Raw genomic sequence first — 18,497 nt, 5'->3', positions numbered from 1 at the left:
GGGCAAGCTCCGCCCCGTCTCCCCGGGACACGGCATAAACAAGCGGCGGGTGTCCCGCTCGGGCTCCGCCGCCTCCGCGGGCAAGCTCCGCCCCGTCTCCCCGGGACACACACCTTCAGACCATAAGACACACCCTCGTTTTCCCCCCACTTTTGGGGGGAAAAAAGTGCGTCTTATGGTCCGAAAAATACGGTAAACAAGAAAGTGTCATATGATTATTTATTTATGTATTTTTTCTTCTCATTTCCTGTCTTGTGAGGATATGTTTCTCAAACTCAGATACTATCTACTATCTGAATTAGTGTTGTTGTATCAGAACACATTGAATAATTTGTACACCCCGCATCCCACCATATACCATGTGTAGATGGTAGGGTTGCACTGATGCAGTGCTCTTCCTGGAACAATTGGGGGCCATTACATGCAGCACATATCTCAAACAGGCCAGAGCAGGCATCACTTGCAGAGTGGGTCCCCAGACCAGTTGTGGAAGATGTCTCGCTTAGTGTGGATCCCAGACTGGGAGGAGTAGGTGGCATGTACAGCACACATCCTGAGACCTGCATTGCATTTGGCATCCATACTGGCCAGTCCGGGACCTGCACTGCATGTAGCACACAGCACACCCCCCTCCAACCCCTCCTCCCACCAGTGCAGAACCCCCATTGCATGCAGAGCATTCCCAGACTGGGCAGGGGGTGGGCGCTAGATGTGGCATAGATCCCAGACTGGCTGGGGTGGGTACCACATGTGGGGCCAGATGAATTTGACACCCTTGTTCCAGGAAATATGCCTGAAGAAGAATGTATTGCATTTGAAAAGTTTTCTAAATCTATTCCAAACAATAAATATTGGACCAATAAATGATATCACCCAAAGATATACAAATTATACACACACACACAAATATATATGTATATAAATGTATGTGTGTGTGTGTGTGCGCGCGCAACATTAACCACTTCACCAATCTACCACCTATAAGACAATTACAATATCCCCAAATTTTGAATAGCATCCCAAAATACCTTCAGGAAAAAAAAAATCAGCCTACGAAGTTATCAATGGGCTCTGATCATGTATTTCTTCCAGCACTTGAAATCAAATAAGCTAGAGAAAGCTAATAATAAAAACAAACGGCAGAATGACATTTAGGAATGAAAAATACAGTTTTATGACGGAGACTGGGTGGGATAATCTTAAAAGAGAAGTGGTGGGAATTTCATCAACTAGATTAGACAAAGTTTAAGAACTATCTGAAGCGAGCAATCTTGAAGAAATAAACTGCAGTTGGTTTAACTTAATTGGCCTTTTTTCCTCCCTTTCAGTTGTCTGTCACACACACAAAAAATATTTGGTGCATCTAGTATGATAACACTAATTCAGATAGCAGACAGTGTCTGGGTTTGAGAAACACATAACATCACAAGAAAGGAAATTACAAGAAAAAAGGTACACAAATGTTTTCCTTCCATGCATGCCACTTTGGAAGCCATGCCTTACAGTTGGCTTCAATGGGATTTGTGTGAGTAAATGTTTATAGGATCAGGCCCTAGCCAGTCAAGCATTAAAAGTGCTGTGACTAAACGTAGAAGTGAAAAAGGAAAGTTAGAACTGCAAACTCTATTTTCTTAGTGTGAATAGCATATGCTGAGTCATCTCTCTTTAGGCCAGATAGTGCTCACACAAACTATATGATAATGAGGTAAGCTTCACAAATAGAAGGCACAACCTTCATAATTAGTTGGGGAGATGGATTGAAGTGAATGAAATGGAGGTTTGTTGGCTCTACTGCCAGATGCACAGAAGCTTGTCTGTTTTAAATATTCACTACATCTCTGAGTGTGGGGTGCCCTACCCACAACACTGGTCACCCACTGAGAGTTTGAATTGAATTAAGTTACATTATAATTGGATTTTCCTTAGGCATTGCATTAGCATTTTCCATGATCTCACCCTTATTAGCCAAATCGCTAATCAGGAGTAATGTGGTTATATTGTTTGCTAGTTAAATTATCTGCTGATACAGTTTCTGGAAGCCAACTTTGTACCCACACAGAGATAAAACTCTTTTCTGTACCTTTAATGGATATTTGGGGGTTTATTCCATGGCTAATGTTGCAATGGAACTCAAGAGTTTTAAAAGGTAATGAAAACATTTTCTCCAGAGAATGGTTAGTTTGGCATTTTGCTCATGCTTTCATGTTCTGTGTTAGAACATAGGGGTGATTTTTCTCCTTGGTAAGTGAAGTGAAGGCAAAGACAAAGTGGTCAAGGAATAAATTTAATAGCAGAGAAGTCCTTTCCCATGCATTGTTGTCTATTGTGCCCAAGCTGAAATACTGCTAACATTTAAAACTTTTACATTTATTATTGTAATACAACAGGAATCAAAATGGATTGTTATTCATGTGGGAATTATGCTGCATAATATTGTAGAGGCTGGTAGGTTCACCTGAAAGTGTTGCCTTGGCCCAATTTAGGAAAGGTGTGATATTAGAATCATCTTTGCAAATATAGGACTGGCTAGGTACATCCGTTGGACATTTGATGTAGTTTACTACCAACCATGCCCCTGATTCAAGGCAGATTTCCAACAAGCTGTGGTAGAATCCCTGTAAAATTTTTCGTGTTAAAAATATGAAGGGAAAGAGATAATCCTGTAAATAGGCTGCATCATGCAGTATCATACATAAACTACAGTAAGTATGATTTCATTTAGATACATTAGTTTTATTTTCAGATTCGAGATCAAACAGTTATATTTAGAATTATTAATTGATAAAAATCCCTCATAGAAGTAGAAACCTGTTTTCATTGTCAATCTAAATCCATGACACAGTTTCTTTAATATTCTATCTACATGTATATATACACATACAGATAATATTATAATCATGTTCTGCATATACACTAGGCTTGAAACAACAAGAATGCTAGCCTTGACTTGAAAGACGGCCAGTCTCTATTATTCCATCTATGCCACCTCAATTATCTTACAAAGGCTGTTGAAATGATAAGCCAGACTTCCATTTCATTAGAGAACTCATATGCATTCCAGACTTAGAAATGGGTACAGAACTCAAAATGGCACAAAAAGTAATTTTTAGGAATCAAATAAACTGGATTTTTACACTAGACCAGAACATTAGTGTGCTTAAAGTTTTGTGGTCAAATCCAATGCAACTGTCTCTGAATCCCCAGTCACTTTACATGTCATACCATAACCACTTTTAATAAATTGTTGATAACCAGGATAGCTAGTGTCTTTCCTCAGAAGAGGAATATTTCCCCATCCAATTTAACTGGATCCTGAGGATCACAGGCTATGAAAGATCTGCTTCTCCATAACCACCAGAGATTTTTCCAGGTATAGGTAACAGGCACTAGAGAGAAGCAATGGAGGGGAAAAAACAATTAATAACGAAGTTACAAGGCTAGCTCTCAGTCTGTTGTCTGCCCTTCTCTAGGTCACGTGCTGTCAGTGATGGACTTTGTTCTTCGAGGAGGAATCTGTAAATAAATTAAAGCATTTTTAATTGAAAAATACAAAGAAATTGTTGACTAATTTCCCATTAGTACCATACCTTTTTGACTCTCCCTTATTGGAGTCAAAGTTTTATGTTGTCCCAAACTTACAGTCCCTCCTGAGTTACAATATACAGAAGGAAAATTGAAAAATGGGCAGGAATGTTGTAACAATGGCTAATAGTATCTAATAAACTCACTGTGACTTATTCATAAGGTTACCCAATACCTAGGAAGGCCTAACAGGCCACAGCCTTTCCTCTTGTGTCAGTTATTTACATTTCTATAAAGTCAGAGTAAAATACTGCCATTCTCATTTGCCCAGAATGCAAACCCTACACAAGAAATGAAAGTAAACAATCAAGTATTGATTCTTTCAAGTACCGTATAAAATCAAGTACGACATGATTTATGAAATCTAATAGTGTCTGTTGTTATTATCTATTGTTCAAGCATCTATTAGTAACTCTCATGAAATAGGAAAAAAAATATAGTCTTAGAAAGGAAAACATGCTATCACTGATATAATGCACAGCTCCTTTCTGAAAAAGTTTCAGCAGAGGTTCATGAAATGCTATAATGTATTGCTAGAACCACAAGGAAAAATGAACTATACTTGATGTAAAAGAAAATAATTAAAATAGCAATATGAAATTATTCTAAGGGTATTCTGAGATAATCCAAGAAAATAGTTTACAGCTCCAAAACATTATGCCTGTCATTTGTGTCAGAACGTACAGTGCTGATGATATCCAAATGGAGAAGTGTTGCTTTAAAAAAATGAATCACAAAACCAACTGGTCTTGGATTAGGAGTTGCTCTAATTTATGCCTAGAAATAAAATGGTCTTGTTTGGACTGAACCAAATCCCAGAGCATTACAGGCATTCTTCTTCCACAAAAGGGCAAGGTTAGAATATTGTGGAACTGCTTCTACTGAGAAATTTCCTTTCCATGTGGAGTATCTTCTGGTACAGCAATCAAGGTTGCTTCCTGGTTGCTTTGTCTCAGTTCAAAACAATTGGTTTAAGGTGCAAAATTCTACATTTATCTTGTTTTAAATGTAAAACAAAATAATTTTACATCTAAAATGCATACTGCAGTAAGAGCCAACAAGAGAGACTTGGGCCCTTACTTAAGAAGAGATAAGTAAAACTTGTACTTGCAGGCTAAGTACAGATCATCAGAAAGCCCAAGGCTGACCTATTTAAATTAAAAAGGCCGCGGGCCTAGCCCACTAAAAATTGGGGCCACCACTGGTCGGGTGGCCACAGCTTTTAAAAATCCAACTGATTTCGGGGGACAAATCATAAGAAAACAGGATGTGCACGTGCAGGGTTATAGGGCCAAAACAAGTGCTCCCTGGGGGGACACTGAGCACAGCATGCCAGACAGCACCCACTGGCCCTCAAACTCAGCCAGAATGCTGGTGGCTACTGCCCAGCTATGCTCCACTCAGAGATGTGCAGGCAGGACACTGAGGAAAAACGCCCCAAGGTCTCTGCCCAAGGTTGAAGTGATTCAATCTTTGAAGGTTAGTCTAAGCTGTGTAGATTGATCTGATAAGCAAGTGAACAGACATTCACTTTTGATTCCAGAAAAGCAGCCACAAGCCTGCAATGGCCAAGGTGAGAAGGCCTGGGGTGCTAGTGCATGTCTCCCTGCTCAGCTGGAGCAGACAGTTTGGACCAAGGCTAGCTTGCCCAACCTGCAAGGGGGAATTTGCAGGGGAGACGCAACGTATCCTGGGATGCTGGTGGACTGTGAGTTAACTTGACTCTGGAGGGGATCTGAGACAGATGTTCAATAAACTGATTTAACCTAAATCAGTTAAAATCTGATACTACATCCATCCAGATTTAATTTAAACCAGTTTCAGTCATCTTGAAAGTGATTTACATGCACTGAACTTCTGTTGTGTTACAGATTAGAATCAGTTTCTGATCACTTATACAGGTTTATGTGTAATTTCTGTTCCTAGATGCAAAGTTGTGGCATTTACATTAACAGACAAATAAAGACAAAATTAATTTTGCATCGTCTTTAGAGAAAGAGAAATCAAATTAATTTCTACAGAAATTCCCCATCAAAATGAATTTTCCATGATGCTAAAAGAAAAGAAAATCAAATCACCACGGGTGACTGGTAGGTTCCCCAGCAACTGATCAACAACTGGAGGGTGTCACTCAGTGGCTGATCGCTGACCCTGATCACAATCCCCACTCCCTGGCCAGCTAGAACCAATTTCAGGGGGGGCACATGCCTCCCCATGCCCACCCCCATGTATCGCCTATGCAAATAGCTCATACATATCTGATATATAGTGTGGAAATATAATGAATTTATACCCTATCACTCAGGGTAAATATAGACATGCTGCAGACTCGATTCATTTAATCAGCTGGAGCTTGGTAACTGCCATGCTCCAGCAGCCTCCACACCTTGTGTATCAGCATTCTTGTGCTTCAAAATGGTGGAAGGGGTGCTTAAATGAAAACCCTTCAAATGAGCTTTCATTCAAGCACCCCCACCACCATTTTGAGGCACAGGGATGCTGCTACACAAGATGCTGCAGAGCTTTAATTAGAGAGGCTCTCAGAGCCACTCTAATTAACGCACCACCCCCCACACTCCTGGAACACATGTAAAAGTGCCCTGGAATACCAGTAGTACAATGTTCATATGAACTAACAGTATAAAACCGAGAAAACCTTACTTTAAAATATTTTCCGTTATAACTTAACTATCAGATCTTAGCTACCTTCATGCAGATTTAAAAGATGTGTAACTGAAGCTATTTAAAATAGCTTTGACCATTTACTGACAGCAAAGCAGGAAATGGAAAGTCTATTATGGAAGTAGGTCTATGAAAGTTTAAAACCCTAGTACTGTTTAATATACGTATCCTACTTTTTCTTTATAATGATCCTGTCTGACTGATATTCTATGGAAAAACACAGACTCTTTATATAATCTTTGAAAGCAGAAAAAGAAAAAAGGTCTTGAAGTTGAAGGAAGCAGAAATTATAAACCATCCTGAGTCCTTATGGGTTGCACTGTAGTGGCAGAAATAGAATTGTTCCTGCAAAATTCCCCAAAACATTTGAAAAAAACCATCAAACATGAGGTAAATCAAAGACAGTTGATGATTATATATGTCCTGGATTGCTGGAAAAGTGCCAATCCTTATAAAATCCAAGTCTTAAATATCATAGGATGCAAATTTAGTGTGGAAATATAATACAACTAAAGCTGTATAATATTATAACTCAACTAAAACTGGTTTTTGATGGAAAATTAGTTGGGTTTGCTTTAGTAACTGAAGTTTTTATTGACAGTGCCTGCTTTCTGTGGAAAATGTTGACTATTCACTGAAAAACCCCAAACTTCTATTTTCAGATTTTCATCTGTTCATTACATCCTAATTTTTAACAAAACCTCCAAAAACCCTCTAAATGTCCTACCCTTCAAACCTCACAAAAACTGTTTTTCAACCACTTCTACTTATAACATTATTGGGAAAAGAGTGTGTAATAAGGGCAAAAAATGTGCCCCTTGAGCTAAGTACAGGCAGCAAAAAAGCCCAAGGCTAAATTGATTCAATCTTCCCAGGTTAGTCTAAGCTGCATACATTGAACTGATAACCAAGTGAACAGACATTCACTTTTGATTCCGGAAATGCAGCCACATGCCTGCAATGGCCCAGGTCAGAAGCTGGGGGACACTAGAGCATACTTCCCTGCTCAGCTGGACCAGACAGCTTGGTTCAAGGCTATCCTGTCCAGCTTGTAAGTGGGAGTTTATGGGGGAAATACAAAGCATCCTGGGATGCTGTGAGTTAACTTGAATCTGGAGGGAATCTGAGACAAGTGCAATAAACTGATTTAACCTAAATCAGTTAAGTTTAATACTGCATCTATCCAGGTTTATCTTAAACTGGTTTCAGCCTTTTGAAAGCGATTTATGTATACTGAACTTCTGTTGTATTACAGATTTCTCATCATTTATACCAGTTTGTGTTTAATTTCCTTTCCTAGACCTTGAGAAATAATAATATGGATGGGTTAGGAAGGGGAGTAGTAAAGTCATGAGATGTGGAGATATTCTGTTCCATTTTTGACAGGATATCCAAAGATCTATAAGCTAGGCTTGCTTCATCCAGACTTACTCATTAGAGCCAGAGTTGCTAGAAAGCTATACCCAGTCACTCTTCCTTGGATTTTGTACTGCTACTTCAGAACCATCAGCTAGATTTGAAAGAACTAGTTTTACTGTCTCCCTGTGCCAGGTATAATTTATGCCAATTCAAAATAAACTGCTATAATAATCTTTAGGACTAAACAGCCCAGTAGTCATATCACGTGTTTTGAAGGGATAGCTGTAGTCTTTAAATATATGTGCTTGAGATGCTAATAATTATTACTGCCAGAAACAAACAAAACTGAGAATCATTTTGAAGTGACGAAAGCAATGCAAGTCAGTAGCAAGAGTATGAAAGAGGGACACTTGTATTGCTTGTATGCTTCAAGCAATAAACCTCTTTTTCAGATAAATCTTTATTACAAGTGGGTTCAGGGAAAATCTCCAAAACCATTTTTTTTTTCAAACTCTTTCCAATTTCGTGCAATTGGATCAGGAAAGAAATCAGTACCACCTTCCAAATAAACTGACATTGAGCGTATTGCTTGAATTCTTATCCCTTGCTCCTAACAAAATGAAAACAGACTCCAAGTATACCGAGTGGCATAGTGCATAAAGAGGACTTAGGAAATGGTGCCCCCAAAGGGAAAGTATGAGTATTTAAATAAAGTAAGATTGGAAGCAAAGCCTTAATTCAATGAAGCAGTTTAAACAGGGCCAAAGGAAAAGAGGAGGGGCAAAGATCAGCTTCAGGAAAGCAGGTGCAGCTCTGCTGGAGCTGCTCCACTGTTGTATTTGCAAGTTGTGGGAGAGAGGGGGGAGAAAAAACTTCTATGTAAGCCTTCCTCTTTCCACACTTATCCTCTATTATATATTATCTTTTTGCCTGCTTTTCTGACACCTGACAAAGAACATTTTGTATTCAAAACTTGTCTACCTGCACTACATAGTGGGTCCAATAAAATACACATCACCTTAGGACATCCCTATCTTTTGCACATTTCCTTTTCCCAGTCTTGTTTTTTGTATCCATTGCATCTGTTTTGATAAGAGGTAGATGCACAGAGGGCCAAACTAGGGGTGCTGTAAAGCAGACTAGCTCAACTCTTCCCATACTTCAGTTGTCCATCCCTTCTACATTCTTGCAGCCACTCTGTTTTTCCTACCTCATTCTGTTTTTTGTTAAATGGCCTTGTTTGTTAAGTGGTCTTGCCTCCATTTGGGGCATGAGTTGCCAAAGGCATGTCTGCAGGTAGAGATACACACAGTGGACAAATGATACACCCAAATGTTCACCCTGACTATCTTTCAGCTGGCATATAATGCAGTATGGGATATATGGAACAGGAAAAGGAAGAGCTGTGTTCTACCATCCCACACATTTACTTATGCTCTTAGGCAAACTGAACTCCAGCAAGGGGATTTAATAAATGCACAACACACACATTCACAAACATGAATGAAAAGAAAATCTTATTAAAATCTTAAATCCAATAAACATGAAGAGAAGCTCCACCCTTCCCTTTGCAAATAGCTGTTTTAATAGTCCTGGATTCAGTTTGGTTCCCAGCACTGGGAGCCCTGGAGGTGGACAGTCTTTTTATGAGACAGAAACATGAAATAGAAGGACCGGGGTGGAAGGAAAGGAAGCAGGTTAATCGCTCCAATTCCTGTGGACATACAGCATGTGTCCTCCCAAATGGCATATGAATAGCCTCGTGGCCTCACTCCTGCAAACAAAGTGGCATTTTTTCCCCTATGACCAGAAGGAATAGGTGAATATTAAAGATGTTCTACCCAGCATATGTGCAGGGGTGTGGAATATACTGAGTCATCAAACACATTATTAAAGGTGAAAAACCATTTCTTGTACATTTTTTAAAGTAGGTTTATAGTGGTTGTTAAATTGTCTTCCTAGTCTGCAGCCAGAGGCAGCCTACGCAGTCTCCCACCTTCTATACTTTTCTCTGTTTTTTAACCTATACATAATATTAAGACAGTTTCTGGGTGGGACCTAAGGTCATGTATTTGGATGACTATTTGTTAATATCCAAGGTAAACTCCCTACAGCGCTGCAGCTGTGTCTCTCTGAAGCTGAATGTTCAATATAGTTTCAGAGTTTCTAGGGTCGGAAGGGAACTGAGTAGATCATCTAGTCCAACCCCCTGCCATGACAGGAAAGAGTACTGGGGTCAAACGACCCCAGCAAGGTGTTCATCTAGCCTCCTCTTAAAACCCCCAGGGTAGGAGCCTGCACCACTTCTCTTGGAGTTGGTTCCAGATCCTAGCCACGCTGACTGTGAAAGCAGACTGGAGAAGATCAAAATGAAGAAAAAAATATTATATGATGTTATACCTAATGCTGTATTATAAACCTACTTCCACAGGTTGAAAGCCTCTAGCAGTCAGAGCTAATTTCTTCTGGTGCAAATCAGTACAGTTCCTCTGAAGACAATGTAGCTATATCAGTTACATTAGCCAAAAGTCTGGGAATAGTTCTGGGAATTTATCTAAAATTTAACAAAAGGTGGAATACTGATCATACTATTTTCCACATAAACCAATGCTTGATATTCAGTTCCAGAGACAGTTCTTGTTGTAGCAATGTATGGATGTGTACATATTTGTGTTTAAAGAATGCATAAGGCCCAGATCCTACTCTACCTCTGAGATGTTGAAGTGGCACCTACGTGGTTCTTGGGGCTCTTAGTGAGATTCCACCTCATGCAGCAATCACAATTGTGGAAGATGTCTAGATTTAGCCTGCTGCATATGCTCAGAAGAAATCCAGTACAGTGATCTAGGCCACTGCACTTAGGCTCTTCTGTGACCCAAATCCATTTGGGCAAGGATAAAAAGTCTACATAAGTCTCCAAAGTCTCCAGGAGTAATGATGCCCACACCCAATTGCCCAGTAAATGAAGGCAGAAAATTCGAAACGGGTGTTCTAGGAGTATCTCAACCTGAAAAGATCTGAATTCACATCTCCTAGTTCATCACAGAGTGCCCTGACCAGCATTCCATAGGCTAAGCAAGGCTCGTAACAACTATCACCTCTTCTACTGAAGCTACCACCAAACAGTCAAGAGTGAAAGATTTATGGGTCCAGAAGGAAAGGAAGCAAAAAGAAACCTGGCTCTGTGGCTCAGCAATCTGGGAACTTGTGGGAGGGAACAAGGTCTGGGTTCTGGCCCTTGTGTTCCCAGGGCTCCCTTCCTCACTTCCGTCCTTAGACTGAAGTCAGTGCTGTTGCCTGCCAGATATGCATGTTAGCTCATGTAGTCTTTTCTTTCTCTCAGAAGCAGAATCCCCAGAAGATCTCTCCTCTTACCTGTCACAATTAAGCAGGACCCTTACATGATGAAGTCAGCTAAAACTGTGATAAGGCTGCCCATTTGGAGAATGGAGACTTAAGCATCTGCACAGGTGGAATATGATTCATCTCTGGACCTGTACTACCTGTTGTCAGAATGGGAGTTCTGTGCATTCCCCCAGGAAGAATCAGATCATTCCCTTGAGCTAGATGTCTACTTCTGGGATGAATAGAGATTAAGTACTTATATGTCCAGAAGGAAGAGTAAAATCTGGACTGAAGTGTTTGTGGGAGCTTGTAACTGAGTAGATCATACTTCCAGGAGATACTTGGAGCCCTTTGAAAACTGGTAACTGGATAATCAGGCATGAAGGTGCTGCAGACTCTGAAATCTGTATTCGTGGTTTTCCTATCCTAAGTTCAAGACTGGCTTCCTCACTCATAGCCAGAAAGCCTTGGACTTCACTGTGGATAGCTGGCTCAAGAGGACAGCCTCATGCATGGAAATTCTTAAGCACTGAGGCTAGGGATAGACACTATACACAAACCAGTTGAAGTGATCAGAAACTGGTTTAAACCTGTAACAGAACAGATGTTCAGTGCACATAACTAAGTTTGAAAATGGCTGAAACCAGTTTGAGATAAACCTGGTTGAATGTAGTAGCAGACTTAACTGATTTGCCTCAAACCAGTTTATGCAATGTCTGTCCCAGACCCCTTGCTGGTTTAAGATAAACCAGACACCCCCAGCATCCCAGCATGCTCTCTGGGCTGGGCGGGGCTCTCTGCTCCACAGCAGAGCTAGCTCCTCCCCTCTGCTACCTGGCTGGAGCTCGAGAGACTGCAGGCTGCTTCCCCCCCGCCCTCAACACTCCTGCTGCCCTCTGCCTTGCTTAGGAGGTGCCTGTGTATTAGCTAGCAGACCACATGCTGGCTATAGTCCATGCTGAGTCAACAGACAGAATCAACAAATAGTTGATGGTAATGTCCCTCTGGTGTTTCCTTAATTGGGTGATAAACACTGTTATCAGTTCCCTGCTGAGCTAATTGGAGCTCCTCCTGAAGCCTGGCCATGTCCCCTTTGGCTCCATGCTGTGGAAGGAAGGAAGGCCTGCTCTAGCACCCTCCAGCTTCTAGCCTGAGCCATTGAAGGCATGTCCTTGCATTTCTGGGATGTCTGTCTGGTTACAAAACTGATTTAGCCTAGCCAGGTTAGACTAACCTGCAAAGATTGAATCAATTCAGGCTCAGGCTTTTTGAATGTCTGTCCCTAGCCTAAGGTCAAAGGCAAGTTCTGCTAGCCGGCTTAGGAGAGCTAAGCAATATGCACTGAAGCTCTTAAGCTTTTAAGGGCTAAAAACCAGACAGGCAGTTTACTCCAGACCAGCTAGTACAGCAGAGTGCCATACCAACAGGCACTTTACTGTATCCTAGTGTAGTGAGCTGTGATTCAATAATCAGCAACTAATGGTCTGATAATGAAGACTCTGTGGTAATCTGCAACCACAGAAGTTTTATTTCACTACTCTAATCCCAGTAGAAGTCTGAAATTAACTTGAAATCTGGGTTTTCTGTGATAGTTAAGTGTTACTGCCTTTATATTTACTTTGTTTAAAAACATGAAACTAATAATTTCCATCTAAACAAGATGTGAAAATTTTCTGGGTGGACCACTGCTTGTTTCTTCTCATTCACACCTTCATACCTGCCCCCTGCCTTTCTCCCTGTACCTGTAACCCTTGTTTTATTCTGATGAAGGCATTATTTTCTATTAAAGCTAGAAAGGGGTCCAAACCTCTTCACCCCTCACCCTGATGATGGCATTTCTTTCCACTAAAATTAGGAGGGAGGCCATCCAGAACAGAGCCAGAGAAATGGCTGATCTCGAGCCAAACACTGTAATTGAATCAACATGCAAATTATCCTCTATGAACTGTAGAGATACAGAAGCAGGGTGTGTGTGAGAAATCAGGCACATGAGAAAAATCAGGTAAGTGAGAAATCAAGCAAGAAAAAATGAGTGAGGATAGAAAATCAGGTAAAGAAAGGTAGGGCTAGGAAGAAGTTTCTGTAGGTCTTCAGAACATTTAATAGCTGATCCTGGTTTCTGCAAATTTTTCCCCTAATTTCAGCATATGGTTTTTAGCTGTACCTCTAGGGTACTGTATGTAATACATGCTCCCTAACCTCCTCCAGCCCTACTTTCTTTGGCACTGATTAGCATGAAACTACAAACCTGCAGCAGGCCTATGAAAAGAGTCAAAAGAGGTAAATCCTGATCCCATGGAAGAAATTATTTCATCGGGGCCAGAACTTCACTAAGAAGTGTAAAAGAACCTTTTCAGGTATGATATGATCAAAGATATAATGAGACAGAGACGGGAGGAGAAATTGGGCAGGAACAACATCTGAAAGATCATGTGGTTGCTTAGCGATAGGCCTTTTCTTGGAGAAAATAAAAAGCTAAATCAGTGATTTCTTTCAGAAAAAGTGGGGCTTTAAGGAAGCATTTAAAACAAGACAATAAGTCAGAAAAAAGGGATCCAGGCACAGGGCTAATTCGAAGGAAAGTGTAGATGTGATTGTGTGAGGCAGAAGAACAAAGTCAAGGGTATCAATATTAGCAGAACAGTACATAAAAAGGGGCAGCAACAATCTGCTTTAAATAAATAGACCTTAAGTCTTCCTTCATAGTTGGTTAGCGAAGCTATAGACATTGAGGACATTTTTACATGTGGTCCTGATGTGATGCTGGGCACTTTTAATTAGTGAGCCATGCTAATTAAAAGTGCCCGTGTGTCATGTGCATCAGTAGTACAGTGTGTTCCCATGCTGGGAAAATGGCCATGGTGCACTTTGAACTAAAGCACATTGAACTTGTTTTAGTTCAAAGTGCGCCACGCCATTTTGTCAGTGTGGAGGTGCACTACACCACTGATAAACGTGATGTGCAGGGCTGCCAAAGCACATCAGTTTACATGCTCCAACGCGCTGGATTTCCAGCACATCAAAGCAGGCTCCCTGCATGTGTGCAATTGCCCTGAGTTCTTTAAATCTTTCCTTATATCAGTTTTTCTAGTAACTTAATCATTTTTTGTTGTTCTCTGGCCTTCCACTTTACCACTTTCTGGTAACACGATGCCCATTTCCAAGTACAACTGACAAAGGCTATTACTACTTTTATTTTCTGTGATGTAAGCCCTTTGCAATTGCAGTGACCTTGTAGCAAACTAGATTAAGATCATTTATTATAAACACTGAGTATGGGAGTCTTTGGATCTGTCATTTATCTTGCACTACCTATAGTCATAGTTACATACATAGTAAAAGATTACTACATTTGGCAAACTAAGTAACATGTATGTGCAGAACATATACTACTTTCAGATAAATTAATATGCTAAATACTACAACTACTAAGTCACCCATTCATTTTATGTGTGTGCAAGTCATGACATTGAAATTGATGGACCAAATCCTACAGGTTGTTACTTAAGCAAAATTCACATAGTCATTAAGGGAAATTTGTGAAAAGTTGGGGAAGGCCCTATAATGTCAGGCCAGTTTTCTCTTTATGAAATAAACTGCCTCATGATGTTAACCTTCTGCATTTGTGCTGTTTAAACATTCCAGTTTCATAATCAGCACTACCTCAGAAATTCATCATTAACATTTCAAGGAGAGTTATTACCTCCCTGGGAATATTAAAAGCTGAAATGAAATATCCTGCAGAAGTTTTGCTAGTTATAGTCCTTGTCTTAAGAAGGTTATAATAGTTAAAGCTAACCCAAAAGCAGGGGAAAGGTGTAAAGTTGCCCCAATATTTTTCCTATTTATTTTGGAATTTTGAAATTTGAAGTCTTGCCAAAAACAATGTAAATCAGTAATGAATTAGTAGTTATTGCCAGTTATTATTAATGGCTAATTTTTACCGTGCAAAAGCACAAAACAGAAAAGATGCCCATACACAACATACTCTCTAGATAATGGATTCATTCTGTACTATAGGCCAAAATTAGGAAATTTTCTCTATGGTGTCTGGCGAAGTAGACAGAGTAAAAATTGACAAATTTCAACTCATCAAATTTCCAACTGCTTTTTGTCCTGGGAGGATGGGGATTGGGCATCCCCTACCACCAGTGGTAGCACAAATGGGAAGCACAGCTTTAAAAATATTTGGAAATGGGAGAATGAGCAGCCATCTCATAGGAAAATGAAGGGAAAAATCGGGAGGTAGAAAAAAGGTACAATTTGAAACCCGTGATAAAACCACTCTGCCAAATAATCACCTCTGCAGCCGGCTCCCAACATCCATTTACAACATAGGGAGCATGGGGACAATGCTCATCAGCAAAACTTTGTGCAACAAAAGCAGAAAATGAATAAGCCCCAGCATGTCTTTCCCTCACTGTACAACTAACTATGGAAGATCCAGCCCCATAATTTAGGATACTTGTCCATGCATTTCAATGGATATTAATATTTTCACCCCCTTCTGCATGTATTTGCTAAAGAATAGATGACCAGACATGTTTTCATTTTGGATTGTTCAGGAGAGATACTTTAGCAACTTCCTATCAATCTTACAACAGCCATACCATACAGAATAATAAATATGACACTGTAAACACATGATATTAAATAAACTTGGTTTATGCATTACTGCATAGCTGACAATGGCATTATGCCACCTGAGAGGATATTTACACAAAAGGGTCATCACACATGACAGTATGGGAGGACATAATGCCTTGTATACCATCCTCCCTGCCAATTGTTTTTCTGTGCAAGGAGTAAGGTGAGTTTCTAAGGAGAAAGAGAAGGAAGAGGCACTTGGAATGCAAAACAAGGTCTGATTTGTTTGTCTAGTCTTGATCTTTACAAAGGTCTGAACCAAGATTAAATACCTATGTACTTTCTGGAATTTCAAATCCAAATTTCAGTGTTGCAAGTAGATACATTTGCCTCACAGTCACTTTTTACTTTTGATCACTTAAAATGATATTGCCTCCATTCTTGACATTTTTAGAGAGCAGAGGTCTACGCTTTCTGATTCATAGTTTTGTTCAGCAGTGATGTCAAAGATGTCTCTGCTACTTAGTTCAAAGAGAAGAAACAGTGATTCCATTAGCAGGTTTTCTATAAAGTAAAGCCAAATCCCAAGGCTTGAATTGTATTAATAGGGCTCCCTTCTAAAACCTGTCCCATCTCTGTCCCATGTTACATACAAAGTCTTGGTTGGACTAACAGAAGCTCTGAAGACTACCTCTTTTCTTTAAGCCTGTTACTAGGAGTTTAATGAGGCATTTATGTGATTTCAAAATATGTAAGAGGTGTTTTAAGTTCAGCGAAACTGAAAGCTACAGTATAGCCTACGATTACATCAGAACTGCCAAGACATACCTGTTACATCCCTATAAGGCCAAAACCTTACAGTGAGCATACAACAGATATGGACATTTACTAAATATCCCAAAAAGGCCCCAATAAAAAAAGTAAACTCTAAATATGCTCAGTACAGCTGTTGTCTTACCATTTGCCTTGTGCTGCACATCTGGCGGAAACTGGTCAGGAACATACCACTGATAGTCTGGCTGAAAAGAACAATAAAACATTATTACAGCAATATGGGCTTCATAGACACTTCAAACAAAAGAATAGTGACATATTAAAAAATAATTACACAATGAAGCTTTTTATTAGTCATACAAAAGTAATTTACAAAATAACTTATATTTGGCTCTAAATATCCACTAATTGAGTTTTTCAGTTTGCTTTCTTCTTTATGACTTGTGGATTAGATGCTGTGCTCATTACAAATGCCAGTGTAAATCTTTCTAGACCTTACAAATCAAACCAAACATTAACATGGCAATTTTCAAAGGTCTATAAAGTTGTACCTGAGGAGGAAGAGGAAAGGGAGAAATGCTCCAGAAGACATTGTCAGCCATCACAATTTTGATTATAAAGGTAAGCATTCAAGAACAAGGAGAATCATGGCATGCACTGACATGACAGGTGACAGTATTCCAGTTTGAAAGCTTTGCTTTTTCATGCTGACAGCTTGATCTCAAAGGAATGTTCCTCTTGTTCTACTGTATTACATGAATACTCCTATCATATCAAATAAGTTTCATATGCCATCAAGAAACTACTATGGGACAAGGAATCATTGTAATAGACATTTTCCCTGTCTACAAGAAGAAGCTACCAAGATGATTTTGCCCTGCCAAAACTTCAATATTTAGCATAGAGAAGGAAAAAAGGGAATGTGGTTCTATACGTTACATCAGGGGTTGGCAACCTATGGCCTGCAGGCCGTATCTAGCCAACAGAGCCAATTGATACAGCCTGCAGACATGGATCTCTGGCAAGATTCAGTGGCAAGGGGCTTCAGCAACAGTTACTTTTCCCCTTTGCCACAGGGAAAAACAGCAGTGGCAGCTGGGTCTCACAGTGCAGCCCCAACTCTAACCCAAACTGGGTTAAACTGACCCTCAACCAAAAAGGTTACTGACCACTGCTTTATATCACAAAATGTGGTCAATAACTAGCAAAGTAATTAATTCCTGAAGACAAATTTATGAAATTGTTACTTGGTAGTTATGTTTGGACTTAAACCCAATAGAACTTAATGGCCTTTAAATGGGACACCTTTGCCTTTATCTTGAATACAGAACTGAGATTTTTTTTTAAATAGTTCATTTTTGCCTATGTCAATTATTAACAGTTGGTGCTTCCTTGTTTAGGGAATGACAGGAAATTATATTTATTATGTGTTTTAAATAAGAATTACAGTATGCTTTTTAAAAGTCTGGACCTATGCACGGACTATAGCATTAATTACCAGGGGAACACTAACAAGGTTCCTAGAGTGACAAAAGTACATATGTGAATTGCTCCTTCCTTCAGTTAGTTAATTGGAGGAAGTTGAAGAATTCTTGACGTACAGGAATTACTTGGGAAAAAATTCCACTGTGGATTTCAAGTTCTCTGCCTTTACATGGAAGACACATTACTTAAAAGGAGTTTTGGCCCTTACTCATGGGCAGGTCCAGGAGCAGGATGGAGATGACGTCCCCTTTCAGCTGTGTATTCCCAGTGAGATCTCTGAGCTAACTGGCTTCATATCCAGAATCATACAATCATAGAAAAGAAGAGACCCCAGGAGACCATCTAGTTCAACCTCCTGCTCAAAACAAAACCACTCCTGCTTCCTTGCCCACCACCAAATTTGGTGGCAGGGAACAGGGAGGGGGTGAGCAAGTATGGCATTCACCCCCTTGGGTTTCAAAGCCACATCAAAATAGTGGCTGAGATCACAGCCATGCTGACAAGCTGATGAACTCAGACTGCTCACTGCACAGGTGATAAACAGCTGAACCAGGGTGCAAACACCCCTCCCCAGACACCTTTAGATTCTATCCCTACCCTTACTATATAGCAGTTAGACTTAGGTTTTATTCAATACAGTCCTTTGGAAATCTGTGTCCTACTGAGAAGTCACAGAAAGCCTA

At 40.0% G+C, this 18,497-nt stretch overlaps 1 protein-coding gene across 1 annotated transcript in view; it reads right to left on the bottom strand.

Moving 5' to 3' along the window:
- Window positions 1-2,330: 2,330 nt before the first annotated feature.
- The window catches only part of TNIP3 (TNFAIP3 interacting protein 3), a 65,818-nt gene continuing 49,651 nt past the window's right edge, over window positions 2,331-18,497 (bottom strand). The window contains exons 12-13 of the mRNA XM_090034522.1: window positions 16,514-16,574; window positions 2,331-3,513 (exon numbers count right to left, since the gene is read on the bottom strand). Coding sequence (XP_089890648.1) covers window positions 3,482-3,513; window positions 16,514-16,574 — 93 coding nt within the window. The 3' untranslated portion in view covers window positions 2,331-3,481. The remainder of the gene's footprint in view (window positions 3,514-16,513; window positions 16,575-18,497) is intronic.

Source organism: Crocodylus siamensis, chromosome 2, assembly GCF_052110815.1.
Source record: "Crocodylus siamensis isolate JL-2025a chromosome 2, ASM5211081v1, whole genome shotgun sequence".
NCBI classification, from domain to species: Eukaryota; Metazoa; Chordata; order Crocodylia; family Crocodylidae; genus Crocodylus; species Crocodylus siamensis.
The sequence above is the reverse complement of the archived record's forward strand: the minus strand, read 5'-3'. Positions and strand labels throughout refer to the sequence as shown.